Consider the following 16,806-nt stretch of genomic DNA (forward strand, 5'->3'; position numbering starts at 1 on the left):
TTTTTCCCTTTTGTAATGCCCTGAAGTAGGGCCTAAATCAACCTCTCTACAATTACCAGAATTGATCAATTAAAATAAATACTTAAAACAAAATCTCTCAGTTCTCATATTTTCTGATACCCTTCTACTTGCCTAAAAAACCAAACCAAAACAAAAACTTCATTTCACCTCTTGTCTGTGGCAGGATCCATCACAGTATGAAGAGAACAGGGAAACAAGATATGCAAGAACTATTGACCAACATTTTAAGAATTCAATTGTTTCCACTCTTTTAGTTTAAAAATATTAAGCTGTTTTGATTGTTATTTTTACATTGGCTGTTAAATCAGACAGAAAATACTGAAAAAGCAAAATGTCAGTCCCAATTTTCTACTTAGAGCCAACACTGTGCAGGAGATATGGATCTGAGGTCATCTGTCACAGAAAAGTTTTATTATCAGTGATTGAAACCTGTTATCAAATCAACACAAATGATGCCTGGCTTAACAAACAGGCTAGCAAAAATTGACAGAAAATGATAGCAGGGTAGCAGCTCCAGTACAATCAAATCAGATCATCATGAAAGGCAGTGAAGCATGTTTCTCCTAATGGGGGTCAGCGTGCAGCCTGGCCAGCTTCATTAAATAACAGCTGTATTTTAACCCAGTGAACACAAGTACAAACTGTTATCATCCACCCCACTGAAGGACTGCACTTATCATTTTTGGTGGTTGTGCAACATCTACTGTGTTAGGAGAAGGCACAGGTGCTCTGAATCCTCTGCCCCAGCACATTGCTGGACTTTACCTAAGATCTCTGTGTATCAACAGCAGCCACAGAAAGAAGATTAAGCTTTGTCAGAAGCACTGGCTGTCAATGGCCAGCTCTTGGAAATCACAGTTACCTTCTACCACACAGGATGTTTCATTAGCCACAGCCTTTACAGAGAGGAATAAATTAAGAGGAAATTTATGGAATTCGAGATGTGGACGAAATTTCCCAGGGAATATTTTTAAGATGTAACTAGAATTCAAAAATGTTAGCAACAAACTCGAGTTTCCATTTAATCCCTTCATAATGAAGGTGTCCAAAGACATGAATGTACTTGGATGTGCCTACTACTGACACTGATTTGTAAAAGTTTACTCAAACCTTTCCCTTTTACATCTTAGATGTATTATAACAAATATGTTCATGGAAATAATCTTATTGTGATTCTGTTAGGGACATTAATGAACACAAGAAATTTTTGCCACCTATATTGGAAAATTTACCTGCTCAGATGAAATTTTGCCAGCATTCATAGCAAAAACAATTAACTACTTTTATCTCATCTCTTACCAGTACCAACAACCCCATCCAAAAAAATGTTCACTAGATCTTGTTTTGCTCAAATAGAAGCACATGAGCAGGAAGTATTCACAACAGGTATTTCTAACTTATTATATGAATCTAGTATCATCAACAGCTGTTACTGGACAACAGTCTATTTCCTCTGTGTAAGAAACCAATGACATTAAAACTACTTTTTTAATAGGAAATTACCAAAATAATATTAACAAGTTAATTTCTTCTGACTGTTGCAAACAGATTTGATAGTGACCTATATACTTCAGTCCTTAGATGACACATTTTCTATCAATAGAAAGAACTCACATTGCCCATTCAGCTGACTGTTGGGACTGCTGTCTTCTCAAAGCATACTATGCCTCATTTATTTCAAGCCACTGTTGGTCAGCTTCATTTCTTCACTTCAGTATTTGTTCTCAAACTTGTTACAAGCTGGTCCCTAGACAAAATCACCTCATTGCACCCAGGTGGTGCCAAATTTTGCCATCTTTTGCCTTTATCAAAGCTCTCTTTTTCTGTGCAGCCAGTACAGTAATCTCTGCTGCTATACAATTTTGAGTCCTTCCTACAGGGAAACATTTCCTGTGTGTGCAACTCTAACAAGCCCTGGTCATTGTAAACAGTGATTATTACAAGTCTTTCCACATATATAAATTTGAGATTGCTCGCCACCAGACTAATTTAGAGGTTCTCCAAAATTCCTTGATCTTCTAATCCAGACTCCAGACTGTTGTTAAATAGATAAAATTACTGAGATCCTGAAATATGAGGGCCAGGCCAAGCAGGCAACAGTGACAAAGCTACTATCTCTAAATGGGATGGGATGTGACAAGTTCAGCAGGAAATAAAAGGGTTCCTTCAGCACACAGTAGGGAAAAAAGTGAAGATTCCAGTTTCACTTAATTGTTTTACCTCCCACAGGAAAGGGGATTAACCTAGAGTGTTCACAGCATGACATGCGCATTAAACCTCTGAATTACAGAAAACCTGTTACACCTTGCTTAGACTGGAGTGCAGAGGCAGAGCAAACCTCACATGAAGAGCTGTGTAGACTCCCAACTGCTGAAGCACAAAGATTCCAATAATACGGCACCAAGCTGTAACCATTTCAATCCATCTGCTTTACAGCTACTGTACTACCCACATAAACAAATCTGTATTAAACAAAATGTAATACATTACAAAGTCGAGGAAGAAAACCTTCGGTACTCAAATTCCAGAAATAATTTCTTCTGGAGGCAGACATCCCCCCCCAGAACAGTACTGTTAACTCTGTAAACTCAAAACACCAATCCTACACAAGGCACTATGCCACATACCTTTATGCAAGCACTTATTTACAGATCCTTTCTTGACTGCATAAAATTAAGGTAAGGAGGCTTCTGAAAAGAGCAACAAGAATTTGTGCCAGCAGTCTAGAGCTTTCAAGTAGTAAACATTTGGAAAACACTAACTCTATGGTCTTCACTGAAACAGATGGTTTCCATTGAATTCAAACCAAGAGTGAAACAAGCATATCACTTCACTTCTCAGCTCCTTCACAGAACTATTTTTAATGCATGTCTTCAAGGAAATTGACCTCTTTGGCAGGGGACAATTTGGCCTCCTTTCAGCCTATTCTATGAAGAATTGCTGTGTGTCTTCCTTGTATTTCTATTGCTGTGTTCACACCACCCCCTAGTGATTGTTCAATTACATTAAACCGTGTCACTCCTCTCCCCCTTCATGCTGGGCATTATATATGGGAAGGGCTTACTGCATATAGCACCACAGCTGTATGAGCTGTACAGCTAACAGTGTGATGGTGCTGAACAGACAGCAGCACACCTGCTAGCTCAGGACTCAAACTGAAGGTACTACAAGAGGCACTAAGTGCTTCATCTATACTTAGCAGATCCTGTACAACATCCCCTTTCAAACCCTTTAACAACTCTTAGCTGTGGTAGCACTGGTTTTCTCCCTCAAACACTAAAAGCACTTTACCTGCCTTACAATGTGCTGCCCAGTACTAAGGTAGTGCAATTCAAAAACACTGCATTTAGGTAAAAAAGTCAGAGCCTTATTTAACAGTTGCTAGAGCTGCCCAGTCTGTTTCAGTCCTATTTAAAGCTCAGAATTTCTTCATTCCATACTCCTCAAAACATCTGCACCAGACTGCCTACACTTCTATCTTAAATGGCTCCTCTAACACTATCAGATGAAAAATTAGGGGTTGTTAGGAGAATTAAGCTGCCACACAGCTTGCAAGCCAAAGACAGACCCCAGAGCCTGTCCTGATAACTCAGGAACAAAAGACAAATCCTTCCTAATGCCTTCAATAGCCAAAATCTTAACTGTGGGACTAGGCAGCTCTGAGTGTCTCTGTCTGCATGTTTGGTTCTCCCTTCCTATATGTTCTAGAGGTCTATATAAAACAGGCAGACAAGCAAAAGGACTTTCCAAACACAGTTTGAACAAGAGCATGCCTACCTCCAACACTGCCTCCTTGGAATTAGGTTCTACTAGGAAGCTGTGGAATTAACTCCTACCTGTAGGAAGGTGTGGTTCACTTCAAATTAATACTCAAAACATGACTTGTTTAATTATGAACAGATTTTAATCCAGTGCAAACAGTACACCTATACTGAATTCCTCAAACTTTACAAAATGGTAGCTTTTGAATCAAAATTAAAAGGCAAACCAGTATTTTATTAACAGAGTTTATTTGATGTTAAAGTCAGATGAGCATCTTCTGCTTTCCAGAGTAATTAATTCTATACTTCTTCATAGAATGATGCCGCCTGTAAAGGAAAACACAGATCACTGACAAACAAAACAATTTTTATACTTGTACTTTTATAAAGCCTGAAAGACTGTTTCCCAAACAAGTAAGGTGAACCACACTGCTCTTCTTGTAAGAGCATAAAGCTCAACATTTCCCAGCACTGCCATGGCAATACATGAGCCTAAATTATAGCAATTCTGTAGAAGAGATCAACAAGCTACAATTGCTTTGACAGCTTTCTGTTTAAGACATTACACTCACTATATCAGCTCCCAGACAGACTGTTTAAGTTCCTTCCCACTGAGTCACTCAGACCATTTGTAATAAAACTTGTTTTTTCTGGAGCAGTTATTGACCACAGCACTTAGGTTCCTGCAGCAAAGATACAAAAATGTAGTCTGACTTGTCTATAAGAGCATCCTGTTTGTAAGTATTTTACTCAAAATGAGTACCTGTAAGAAAACAACATACATCTATTCCAAAACCAGATGTCATGCTACTTCAATCTATTTTAGACAATAAAACTCAAATGTCTATCCTCTTTGCATACCTACAAATGAAAAATATAAGCCTTGTTTACAGTAAGACTAAACAAATCAGCAACTTTGGTAACAGTAAATCTGAAGTACCTAATGTATTATTTCAGTCTTTATACTGATCAGGTACTTCATGCAAGTCAAAGTCACATAAACTAGCCACTCACTACTAAGTGCAAAAGCAATTTGTAAATATTCTTAGCCTTAAATGCTTGCACTGGGTTCTCTGTCTGCACAAGTACCACAGTCTTTGCATAAGTGAACCTCAGAGTTATCATAATGAACGCACTGCTGAATGGCTACCCTTACAAAGCATTCTGAAGGCATACCTGTCATCCGTTTTCCACCTGAAGAATGTTCATTTACTGAAAAAGAGAAAGAATCAATTAGTAAGAATTTTATCTAAATTCTACTACTGCAGAAAATTGAGCTTTGAGGGTTTTCACTGACATTCATGTGCTTTTTTCAATTAACCACATAGAAATCTGATAGGGAACCCTCCAAGTTTTGACTACTGCAGAGACTGAAGACTTAGATTTCACTTATTCCCTTAAACTCAACAGCTATTTAGAGCTTAACTAATGCTCAGAATGCAACTGCCTGTTCAATTACACCTACAGGCTACAATGGCTTCCAAGTGCTTATCCATCCACGCTTCTGTTTGACAGCCCCACCTGTCAAAGGCTGTCACAGCTACAGCTGTGACATTAAAAGGAGGGAGGGGATTTTTTTCCATTTCAGTATCACTATTTTGAATGCAAAGACCAGGTGAGGCACATCCACATAGTCTTTTTTCAAATTTTAGCAAGCTCAGCCAGCTCTAGAGTCACAGAATATATTAAAGAACACAAAATATTTGAAAATACTTCTCTTAAAACTACAGGGAAAATAGAATGGGAATGCTAAAGGAGTGAGAAGTGAAAAGAAACGTCAAAGAAAATTATGCTGATGTCTTGTTATGTCCGATTTTTTCATGACTACATCATATGTAACTTTTAGAATATACACTTGCCTAAACATTTCTCAGAATCAAGTACTGACACATTTACAAGGTAAAATAATTCTCACAGATTCTGTAGGTGGACTCAAATGTATTCCAGGGCTCCTATTAAAAATTCTTCCACACAGCTGTGATAAGGATGATGAACCATACCACATCATGATCTCTGAACATGCATTTCTGAAGACAAAGCTTAGTGTATTTCACAAATGTTTTTCTATAATGCAGCACAGAAAGTTGTTCACGAAGTGCACAAAATATCTTAAGTGACAACACAAAGATTAACAAATCTGGTAAATGAGTCACATCTAACCCATGCAAACTTAACAACTGAAAGATTTTTTTAAAAGACATGAAAATATCTCTAATCAAAAGCACAGTTTGCCTACTACTAAGACTACATGTTAGTTTGACAAGCACTTGATACAGAAGTCACATCTCCTACGTAACTACTACAGGGCATGATCTTTGCCTTCAATTTCTCAACTGTTGATATGCTTTAAGAGCTTCTATGAACTGGACACCATTAATAATTCAAGCGAGTCATTTGATCACTTTTCATTAACACTCAAAACCAGCTACCTTCAGGTGCAAAAATCTTAAAATGAAGAAGTTCCTCCATACTACTGGGATTGATGCAACATGAAATGACTCCTTTGGCACTGACAGAAGTATCTAACACTAGGTTTTACTACTAGTAGTAACATTAGGTGTTACTACGCTATCAAATGCTAATTTTGTGCCATAAACCATTGTAGGACTTCGTGATTAAAACATCATTAAAGCATAAAGGAAGAAGGCTCCTAATGTTTTCCAGCAGAGTAGTTCCCTGATCTAGTAACTGTCAGTAACACTGGTTCCTTTCCATCCAGGGATAACAAGAACTTCACCTCCACACTAACTACAAAATGTAATTTCACTGAGATTTCCAATTCCACTGTAATTTGTGTGTTAACTTGGAATACTGCTGGGCAATAGTTCAATACAGTTTAATGCTGACAACTGTGCCATTTCCAAGCACCATTTCAAATATACCAGGTGTGATGTGACTTAGCTTTCATGTACACCACTACTTTCACACAATGGCCAAGTTACACATGCAAGTGCACTGTACTACTTTGAATCGGATCCTGTGGTGACTGAACCAATGTCTCAAGTCAACAACACTGGGTTTCTTGTATTTCTTTTCACTGGGAATTCTTTTCAAGTTGATTCACTAGTTTCAAAAAGTCTGGCCAAATTTTACTTCCAAGTCACACTAATAAAATTCATTATGTAATTAAGTGAACCCTCACATGACAGATCTAAGTTTAAATCAAACATGCATACAAGGCAGTACAGTGCTTCAATTAAAAGGATAGACACATTTCAGTGATGTGTAATTCAGGCACCAAATCCATGCTCATTTCCAGTACCTGCAGATACTTCATTTCTGATGGAGAGTTCCAAGAAAGTAGGAAAAAAGCAAAGGTGAAGATTACTAAAGTTCAAGATATCACGGTATTTTCACAGCTACAGAACTAAGCATCAAAACCCATTACCCTCTCTCCCTCTCTCTTGCTAAAACACCTGAAAAAACCCCCCCTTGCCTGCAGAAGGCAGAAGATGGAACACTGTGAAGGAAAGTGACTGGCTTCCCACCCAACCTATTCCTCAGCTTTTTCTGTTTCGTGATAGAAGAAATCTGCCTCCCTCTAACCTGTCTGTATCAGGCCACAGCCACAGCCCAGGAGGGCTCTATCAGTCCAGTCTCACCCAAAGAAGACTCCACTATCTTGGGCATCAGTCCCTCAAACCCCAAGGCACTCTACATTATCTTTATTTACACACTGTCCTCGCTGCCTACACCACACATCCTTAACAAACTTACCTGGGTAAGGAACACCACACCAACAGTAACTTAGTGGAGTAAGCATTAGGGGTTTAGGCAGCCTGATTAAAAAGTGTTATGATTATCTCAAGTGTGGACTGCGAGACTGAGTTATATGATTAGAGCAACACTGTTAGATTTATGAAGTTTAACAGTGACACACAGGAAACAGTAATTTAGGAAGCATTGCTTCATGTCATATCAGCTAGGCTGGCAGCAGTGAGGAGCAAAACTAGGCTACTGAGCTGATGACAAGCTATATAACACACAGTTTACCTTCTGTAATCCAGTAGAACAGGTGAAAAAATGGAAGAAAAACAATGTTATTCTGTTGAAGAATTCATAATCAACATTTCAAAGGCATATGCTCAATGTAGTTTAAAAGATATTCTCATCCTACCTTCTTGCCAGCACCAACATTTGCCTTGGCTGTGCCCCTGACTTTCTTCATTCTGTTCTTACGCTCTTTTCGCTGCTTCCTGGAAGTCTTTTTCTTTTCATACAAGCCGTGCTATAAAAAACAGTTGAAAGTTGCTTTTAACATTATTACTCTACTAACAACTCTTGAAAAGTTCTATAACTTCTGAAATGTTCAAATACAGTTTACATTTGAAATATTAACTAAGTAGCAAGATCATTAACTGATGAATGATTCAACATGGAACACAAACATTGAAGAGGTACATGGATCAGCCCCATTTCTTATGCCAATTTTAGGCTTCTAGTAGAGTTTTTTTAAAAGTTACTGCTAAACACCTCTGGTATTATCAGTTTTGCCTTCCCAATTCCCTAGTAGTACAGAATAAAAACACACTTAGCCTATTCTGCAAGTGCAGAAATTAACATGTGCTATTTTAGGAGCTCTCATACAACCATACTTTAGAAAACCTGAGTTTTTACACATGCAAATCCTGCTTTCAAGATACCATAAAACAACATACCCTGGCAAGCCTGTGCTTTGGTTCGTTTTTCTTTGCATAGTCCAGGGAATCATAGATCATGCCAAAACCAGTTGTCTTGCCACCACCAAAGTGAGTTCTGAAGCCAAAGACGAAAATTACATCAGGGGTTGTCTTGTACATTTTTGCCAGCTTTTCCCTGATTTCTGTTTTGGGGACTGTGGCCTTCCCAGGATGAAGAACATCAATGACCTAAAAAAGAATTTAAGTAAGTTGATAAAAGGTCAACATCCAGTACACAGCCCCACCAGGTGCTACAGTCCCACCAACAGCTCAACATTTAAACTAACCCACTTTAGAAGCATAAACTATTATTCATTTGACACAAAAGCATTCAGAAGTTTCTTGCTTCACTAGGTCATTTAGACTGAAAAACACCTTCAAAATCATTAAATCCAATAGTAGATCCAAACCTGTCTCAGTGGCACTAAGCCATGTTCTCAAGTGCTACACCTTCATGTCTTTTAAATACCTCCAGGGAGGATGTCTTAACCACTTCCCAGGACAGCCTACTCCAATGCTTAATAATCCTTTTGGTGCACGAATTTTCCTCAACATCCAGTCTCAAGCTAGTACAACTTCACCATCAAGACTTTTAAACATATTTAAACCCATATACTCCTATAATTGCTTATTTAAGAACCCATATCTACAGCAGCTAAACCTTCTTCCAGTTCAGAACCACCAAACAAATAGATGCAATTTTCTGCAGTCTTTTACCATCTGCTTGCGCTGCAGAAGTCTGTTGGTCATGAATTTCCTGGTTCTGATGGTCACTGTGTCATTCTGCAAGAGAAAACATTACAGAAAACAAAACAATAGCTACAAATGCAACAGAAACTGAATATGAGCATAAACACTGCATGGTACCACAATGGTCAGGAGCCTCGGATACTGACAGTGAGCTCACAACCTAAGGGGGCTGGTCTTGGACTACAGAAAGCACCTTTAAGTAATACAGTGAGAAACTGACAAACTCATCCCCAGTTTCCAAACAAAATAGCAACATCCACACCTTCACTACCATGAAAAGCAGAAGCAGCTTCTAGTAAAACACAAAGATCTCAGTCCCAAGTACTCTAACAATACAACAGAAGTTTTCTTCTTATCCCAAATATTACTGCCTCTATGGCTTCCCACCCCTAAGCACAAGGGGGCACACAAGATTCCTGGATGCTCCAGGTAGAAAAGAAAAACAGATCAGTGGGTCCAGAAGAGCTTAGCAATTTTTTTCAGTAAATTACACATTTGACGTGGTACTTGGTGTGTTAGTACCTGACCTCAGAGTAAGGACATCGGACTGGGTGGGGGGCAAAGGGCAGGGTGAAAGGGAAGCAAAGATACAGAGCAGAGTGACTGACCATGCTCTGGAAGAGTAAAGAAGCTCTTCCTGATATTCAAGTGAAATTCCACGGGCACCAGTTTCTACCCTTGCCTCGAGTACTACTGCCTGGCACCGCTAAGCAGAGCCTGGCTGCATCCTCTGATACTCCCCTTCAAACACGGATAAGTCTGCCTTTCTGTTACCTCTTTGTGAGCTGAAGACGTTCAGCTCTCTCAGCCTTTCCTCATAAGAGAAATGCTCCAGTTCCCCAGCCCTCCTCACTGCCCCTCCACTGGAAGCGCTCCAGGAGCTCCAAGTCTGTCCCAGACTGAGGAGCCCAAACCTGGACACTCCGCTCCAGGTACAGCCTCACCAGGGCTGCGAAAAGAGATCAGCTCCCTAGAGCTGCGGGCTATGCTCTCCCTAAGGCAGTGGGGAATTTTCCCTGAAAACCCAGCACACCCCAAGGCTTTCAGAGAGGAGCAGCCACAATAATCGCGGGTGTGACCCACGGCAGTCCCCACAGCGCGGCAGCGCACGGGTGCCGCACTACCAGAGCGCGGGACTGCTCTGACCGAACACAGACAGGGCGCCCTCACCCCGCAGCTCGCTGCTGCCAGCGGGCACGGAAGCGCGGCAGCCCAGCCGCAGGACCCCGGGCTCGGTGTCCGCCATACCCCCGCGGACAGGCGCAGGCAGGCCGAGCCAACGGGGCACGGCCGTGCAGGGGCGCGGCGAGGCACGGATGGCGGCGGCAGCGGACGGATGGCGCGGCCTAACCCAGGCACTCACCATGGCTGCGACCGCGGCTCCTGCGACCGGAAGAGAAAAGGACCGACACCACCCCGCAGCCAATCATAAGCCGGCGCAGAACGCTTTCCGGGAGGGGTGGAGCTGCGCCTGGGGCCGCCCTTTTCAGCGCCACTCCTGGCCGGAAATAGCGGCGGGCGTGGCTTTCGTGTGCCCATAAAACCGGGCGCGGTGACAGTTCCGTGTCAAGACGGGGCAGGGCTGAGTCTTGTCAGTGGTGGGCGCTGCCCTCAGCTGACCTCCGCCCCGCTGTATGCTGATTGTCTTGCGGGGCTGTGCGCCTTGGGGGTCTCGCCGTTGGTGACCTGGGCTACTGTGGGGACAAGCAGAGCCACGGACTGAATGTGGCAGCGTAGCCTAGCTGAGGAGTTGCTTGGGCCTCTGGGAGTTGGGCCTCTTCAGCTTCGGGAATAGACGACTGAGAGAGAGCCTTATTCATGTGCATAGACAGGGATAGGTGTCAGACAGCGAAGTTGGGTTCGGTTCCGTGGTGCCGGCTAATAGGCCAAGGGGCGGTGTGCCAGCGGTGCTTGGGAAGTGCCCCCTGAACACGAGAAGCAGTTTTTTCGCTGTGCGCTGAGCGCGCACGGGAGCAGGGTGCCCGAGGAGGCTCCCTCCGCGGAGGTGTCCCCGGACCGGCGGTACCGGCAGGGGGCGCTGCGGGAGGAGGCCGCGCTCCCCGCCCCGGCCCAGGCCTCGCGTGCAGCCGCCCAGGCCCCGCCGCAGCCGCCGCGATGGTGAAGGAGCAGTTCAGGGAGACCGATGTGGCCAAGAAAATGTGAGTGGGGGCCGTGCGGTGCCCTCGGGCTGAGGCGGGGAGCAGCAGAGTTGCGGGAGACAGAACCGCTGTAGCTGGAGCTGGCAGAGTGTTGGCGTGGAGGGTCGCGGCGGACAGCTCATGGCATGCCCGCTCAGCTCATCGGAGTGCTGCCGCAGGCTGGGGTCTCCCACACGGGTGGCTGTGCCTGTGTCCAGCTGGGGGGATGCCCAGGAAGGTCGATAAATCTCTCAGTTAAAAACCACCAACTCACTGTAAAAAATAAAGCAGCTTTATTTTTTTTTCTTTTTGGTAGTAATCTGACAAGAACCTGTTTCAGCGACGTTGTGAATTAACCTAGCTATTTTTGCGTTGTTTTAGAGTACTTTGGGGTCCTGAGAAGGGCGGTGAAGTTGCTGAAGGAACACCAGCCCTAGGGGGACTGTCCGAGGGAGCTGGGGTGTTTAGCTTGGAGGAGACTTAGGGGAGACTTTATCACTCTTCTAAAACTGCCTGAAAGGAGGCTGTAGCTATCTAGGAATTGCTTCCTTCTCCCAGACAACCAGTGGCTGGATGAGAGGGCACAGCCTTAAGTTGCACTAGGGAAGGTTTAGATTGGGCATCAGGGAGAACTTCACAGAAGGGATGGTTAGGCATTGAATGGTCTGCCCAGGGAGGTGGTGGAATTGCTGTCCCTGGAGGTGTTTAGGGAAAACTTGGATGTGGCACTCAATGTCATGGTCTAAGTGACAAGGTGCTGTTTGGTCATAGGTTGAGTTCAGTGATCTCTGTGGTCTTTTTCAACCCAGTTGGTTCTGTGATACTTGCATGTAGGTGTGCTTGTCATTATAAGTAGCTTTGCATACATATATATATATACACAGGTATATGTGTGTGTATATGTGCCCATACATCTATCTGAAATTTCCCATCCTAGAAGCCACATCTGTTTTGGCATGAAATCTCCAGAAGAGATGCGGCAGCAAGCCCACATTCAAGTGGTCAGCAAGAATTTGTACAGTCAGGACAACCATCACTCTCCGCTTCAGTATGGAGTACTGGACCATCGCATGGTAAGAATCTTTCTTTTGTTTTCCAATCTCTTTCTGGGGAATTGATTAAGTGGTTAAAAAAAGATTGGTGTCACCGAAACATACTGTTTGTCCAAAGTAAGTTCAAATGAGTCTTTACTTGAATTTCATAGAATATTAGTTGCAGTGACAGCTACTTTTTTCCTGTTTTTGGTGGGCAGGAATGCATTCTCTTGAGGCAGGAAGTAAGTTACTTTTCTGCCAAACTGCTGGGATACCCAGAGATGTGTGTCACCAAAATGCCACAAGGCAGATTAATGGTCTGTAAGTCATTTGCAAGATCTGCCGGAGTCCAGGTTATTGGCATCAGCAGGGGCTGTGTGTAAAAACCGTTTTTCTTAAGGGTCAGAGTGACTGTAATGCTGTTCATTTGCTTCTTATGCTGGGGAAAAGGAGTGGCTCTGCTACTAGGATTCCTGACTAGTTTATAAACTGTTGTATTTTGTGTATGTCCCATCAGTTACAGCTAACTGTTTTTCTCTACATGTGTGTTCTTTCTCCCAAAGGGAACGAGTGAAAAAGACCGTCCCTGTGAAACCTGTGGGAAAAGTCTGGCTGACTGTTTAGGGCATTACGGGTACATTGACTTAGAACTACCATGCTTTCATGTTGGGTACTTCAAAGCTGTGATAGGCATCTTACAGGTAAACGTGATCATGACTTGCTGTCAGTTTCTAGTCTAAAAAAGGAAATTTTCAGAAAATATGATGCTTGAAAGTAGTTGAGAAGGCCAAAATAAGGTTGCATTATGAACCTATCTTTGTGTACATTTTCTTTTGTAAAATACATGTATCTAAAGACTAGTCTTAGTGATGTTCTATGCAATCGCAGACCAAAAATTTAATCTATTTTTTTTCTGCAGTTTGAATTAAATATATGCAGGGTAATTTGCCTTTCAGAACATCCAAATAAATCAAAGCTCTGTTTGCTTTTTACGAATTTTTAAGACCCTGCAGAGCTCAGCTGAAGAGTTGCCTCATTGACTATGTTATTCTCATGTGCTTTTTAATATGTATGTGATTTGGTCTTCTAGTCAAGACAGTGGTATCTCATTCAAAAAAATGCACTGTGTTGAAGAACTGAAGCTGTAGTTCAAGAGGTTACATCTCAGAATGTGTCTCTTAAACAGCTGTGTTTATACATGTTTACCTTTAAGATGATCTGCAAAACCTGTTGCTGCATCATGCTGTCAGTGGAAGAAAAAAAGCAGTTTTTAGATTACCTAAAACGACCTGGCCTTACATATCTTCAGAAGAGAGGGCTGAAAAAGAAAGTGTCTGAGAAGTGCCGAAAGAAAAACACTTGTCCTTACTGTGGGGCCTTTAATGGTGAGTATTGACATGAGCAGTTTGTGAAGTTATCTGCTCTGATGGTTTTCACCTTGATGGCTGTGATAGGATCCAAATCTTGAATATGCTCATTCATTACACAGCTAATGGGTGTTGTCTCTGGCCCTCATTAAGAAACAAGTAATTGCATTTTTAGAGCCAGACACGTGCTTGTTCACCTCATTTGTGTGGATACATTTTCCTAGTTGCTTGTAGTATTTCATGTATCATGTAGTAACCAATATTTGGTACTTCATTAATGACCAAAAAACTGTTTTAATGTGTTTTTTAAAATATTGAGAGCTATTGGCAGTGATCAATATGTTCACATATGTAGCGTCGTCAATGCTACGCACATAGAAGCAGTGATAGGACTTGTAATTTTGAGTGAGCATCATTTTTCATCACTGAATTAAATTAACTTTAAGATTATCCCTTCTTCAGGGCAGAGTATTTTTGTAACAGTTTGTATCTGGTTTTCAAAATAGGTCATGGTTCTTTTTCACTTACACTGGTCACATGTTACTGCTGTTTAAGGACTTGGTCTATTACAGATACATAATAAATGGTTAATCCATGACTTAAAACTTCTGACTCATGAAAATGTTCAACAACTCAATAGAAGGAGAGCTGCTTTATTGTACATGCCCTGTCTACACATAGGGGCCATAAACAGTAGGCATTTAGGAAAGTTATGTGATGGGTCAGAATACTTCAGTGAAACAAATTGAGCATTTGGACTTGTCTGTGGGAGTTTCATGAATCACGTTACCTGCATGACATGAAAATATTTACCAGATTTTTTCTGATAATTCACTTCCAAAATTACTTCAGAAGATACTGGTAAGATACATAAATGGCACTTCTTAGTCCTGTTTTTAGTGTGGGAACTTCTACTTCAGAAATATCTGCTGTGAATGAAGTGAAGCTGAATTAAAGGTGTGGGCTAAACCACTTACTTTCAGCCTCAGAGGCTCCACCATCATGTAGGTACACCAAGCCATCCATATAAAAAGGTATAACTTGATTGTCCTTTTGTTGTTCTGTGAGTTGAGGAAGCTGGTTAATAAAGCTGACCAAGTTTTAATTTGTTCTTGTGTTCACTGAAGGTTTAGCTTGTTTTGGAACTGTAAATTATTTACGTTTTGGTGGTGTTTTGTGTTTTTGTTAGTTTGAAATTAAATCCCAAGGCAATCCGTATTTAATTCCTTGCAGGAACTGTGAAGAAGTGTGGTTTGTTGAAGATAATACATGAAAAGTACAAGACAAATAAGAAAGTTGTAGATCCAGTAGTATCTACTTTTCTCCAGTCCTTTGAAACTGCCATTGAATATAACAAAGAAGTAGAACCGTTACTGGGAAGAGCTCAGGTGAATTTTATTATAATCTACATTTTTTGATATTTTTTGTGCATAAAATAAAACTCCTTAAAGGCTTGCAATATATCAACTCAAATCTTCTGATGATACAAGAGTTTTGTATATCAAAAGATAGATGAAGGATGTTTGTGTCCAGTGCAATAATGTTAACTTTGCTAAAATGAGAAATTTAGTATGCTAGCGTGTTCTGGTACACCATTACCTGCCTGTGAAGAAAGGGATGGTGTTAGTGTGTTGTGCTTCTATAAACTACACCAGGAAGCAGAAACACAGGTCCATATAAGGTTTCCATGTATATACAGGTTCACTGTAGCCCTGGTATTAATTCCAATACACACTTTTTTCTCTTCAGAAGTTCTTAATGTTGAGAAAGAAAGAGCAGACTTAATTTGCTAACTGTTTGTTTCATTAGCTTTTCATTGTATGCAGTTTTGTTTCCTTCTGTTCTTAGCAAGCTGGAAAGATCTCCAGGTACATACTTGGATAGAAAAAGTAGTGAACACAGCAGCAGCTGTACTAACACGAGAGAAATATCTAGGTAGTAGTGTAATCGTGATTTTTTTACTAATGAAATGAATATAATGTGCTCTAAGTTTGTTGTAGGATATTGAGTTGCTTTTTCTATTGACAGTGAGATACTCTCGATTAACTCTTGAGACAAGAGAGCATACATAGGGAAAAATGGAAGGAAAGAATATATAGCAAGTTAACAGTTGAGATGCTAAAAACATTGGTTCAGAATAAATAAACCAAAACATAGTTTTGTTTGCACAAATAGTTCTCTATTTGCCTTTGAAAATGGCTATTTCTGAACATCAATAAAATAAGGGGAGGAGGGAAGCATTGAAACTTGACATTATGGTTTCTTCTCCCCATTTTCCCAATGGATTTTGTAGGAAAACTTGAATCCTTTGGTAGTACTGAACCTCTTTAAAAGAATCCCAGTGGAAGACATCCCTCTACTTCTAATGAACCCACAAGCAGGTAAACCTTCAGACTTGATCCTCACACGACTCCTGGTGCCTCCACTGTGTATCAGACCCTCTGTGGTGAGTGATTTGAAGTCTGGCACCAATGAGGACGATTTGACAATGAAACTGACAGAGATCATTTTCCTCAATGATGTGATAAAAAAGGTGAGTCAGCATTCGCCCTCTGAGACTGCTGCCTTCAGCAAGATTTGTGTGGGATTGAATATGGCAAGTGGGTTTGGTGCTTACAGTCTGGTGCTGTATTCCTATGTCATTGGGCATTTTACTGAAAGACAGGAGCAGCTTACTTCAGATGGAACTGGCTGAGTGGCTGCTTGCAGTGTAGGACCTGCTGAAGGTCTGCTGGGATTCTTATGGGAAATGTTTTTTCATTTCAGCTCTGATCTGTTAACTCTTACTTTAATTTTTCTTTTTTTTCTCTTTTCTATGACTGTCACACTTTTTGCATAGTTACTTACAGTGAAAATATTACACCTATTGATTTGTGGCTTTTTTTTTTCTTGTAGACCTTCTTTTGTTACATCTTTGTGCTTTATTTATTCCACCATCTGATCTTGAGAAGTCATGTTTCATTTAGTATAGCCATCAAATTGAGACTAAAAGATTATTTGACTTTTTATCATTTGCTTAGAAGAGTACTTCTACCAGAATAATTCTTTTCACACTT

At 41.2% G+C, this 16,806-nt stretch overlaps 2 protein-coding genes across 3 annotated transcripts in view; one reads left to right on the forward strand and one right to left on the reverse strand.

The window, feature by feature from the left end:
- Positions 1-3,903: 3,903 nt before the first annotated feature.
- On the reverse strand, positions 3,904-10,658 carry RPS24 (ribosomal protein S24). 2 transcript variants are annotated; one of them, XM_030951456.1, is made up of 7 exons: positions 10,575-10,658; positions 9,179-9,244; positions 8,441-8,650; positions 7,900-8,010; positions 7,045-7,061; positions 4,959-4,994; positions 3,904-4,109 (listed from the first exon to the last, which is right to left on the reverse strand). In XM_030951456.1, exons 1-5 carry the CDS (start codon positions 10,575-10,577, stop codon positions 7,056-7,058), a joined length of 396 nt encoding a protein of 131 aa, XP_030807316.1. In that variant the 5' UTR covers positions 10,578-10,658; the 3' UTR covers positions 3,904-4,109; positions 4,959-4,994; positions 7,045-7,055. The 2 variants fall into 2 exon arrangements, with proteins under 2 accessions (XP_030807316.1, XP_030807317.1); XM_030951457.1 differs by lacking the exon at positions 7,045-7,061.
- Positions 10,659-10,768: 110 nt separating this feature from the next.
- Positions 10,769-16,806, forward strand: part of POLR3A (RNA polymerase III subunit A) — a 31,078-nt gene continuing 25,040 nt past the window's right edge. Inside the window, exons 1-6 of the mRNA XM_030951296.1 lie at positions 10,769-11,370; positions 12,287-12,422; positions 12,947-13,084; positions 13,597-13,768; positions 14,984-15,138; positions 16,044-16,283. Of these exons, the coding sequence (XP_030807156.1) occupies positions 11,327-11,370; positions 12,287-12,422; positions 12,947-13,084; positions 13,597-13,768; positions 14,984-15,138; positions 16,044-16,283 (885 nt within the window). The 5' untranslated portion in view covers positions 10,769-11,326. The remainder of the gene's footprint in view (positions 11,371-12,286; positions 12,423-12,946; positions 13,085-13,596; positions 13,769-14,983; positions 15,139-16,043; positions 16,284-16,806) is intronic.

This window comes from Camarhynchus parvulus, chromosome 6 (genome assembly GCF_901933205.1).
Source record: "Camarhynchus parvulus chromosome 6, STF_HiC, whole genome shotgun sequence".
In the NCBI taxonomy this organism is placed as follows: Eukaryota; Metazoa; Chordata; class Aves; order Passeriformes; family Thraupidae; genus Camarhynchus; species Camarhynchus parvulus.

Excerpts from the sequence above, each read along its gene's own strand:
- RPS24 (XM_030951456.1), bottom strand. Across the intron at positions 8,651-9,178 it reads TTCTGCAGCGCAAGCAGATG|GTCATTGATGTTCTTCATCC; the intron begins GTAAAAGACTGC and ends ATTCTTTTTTAG. Across the intron at positions 8,011-8,440 it reads CAAAGCACAGGCTTGCCAGG|CACGGCTTGTATGAAAAGAA; the intron begins GTATGTTGTTTT and ends TGTTTTTTATAG.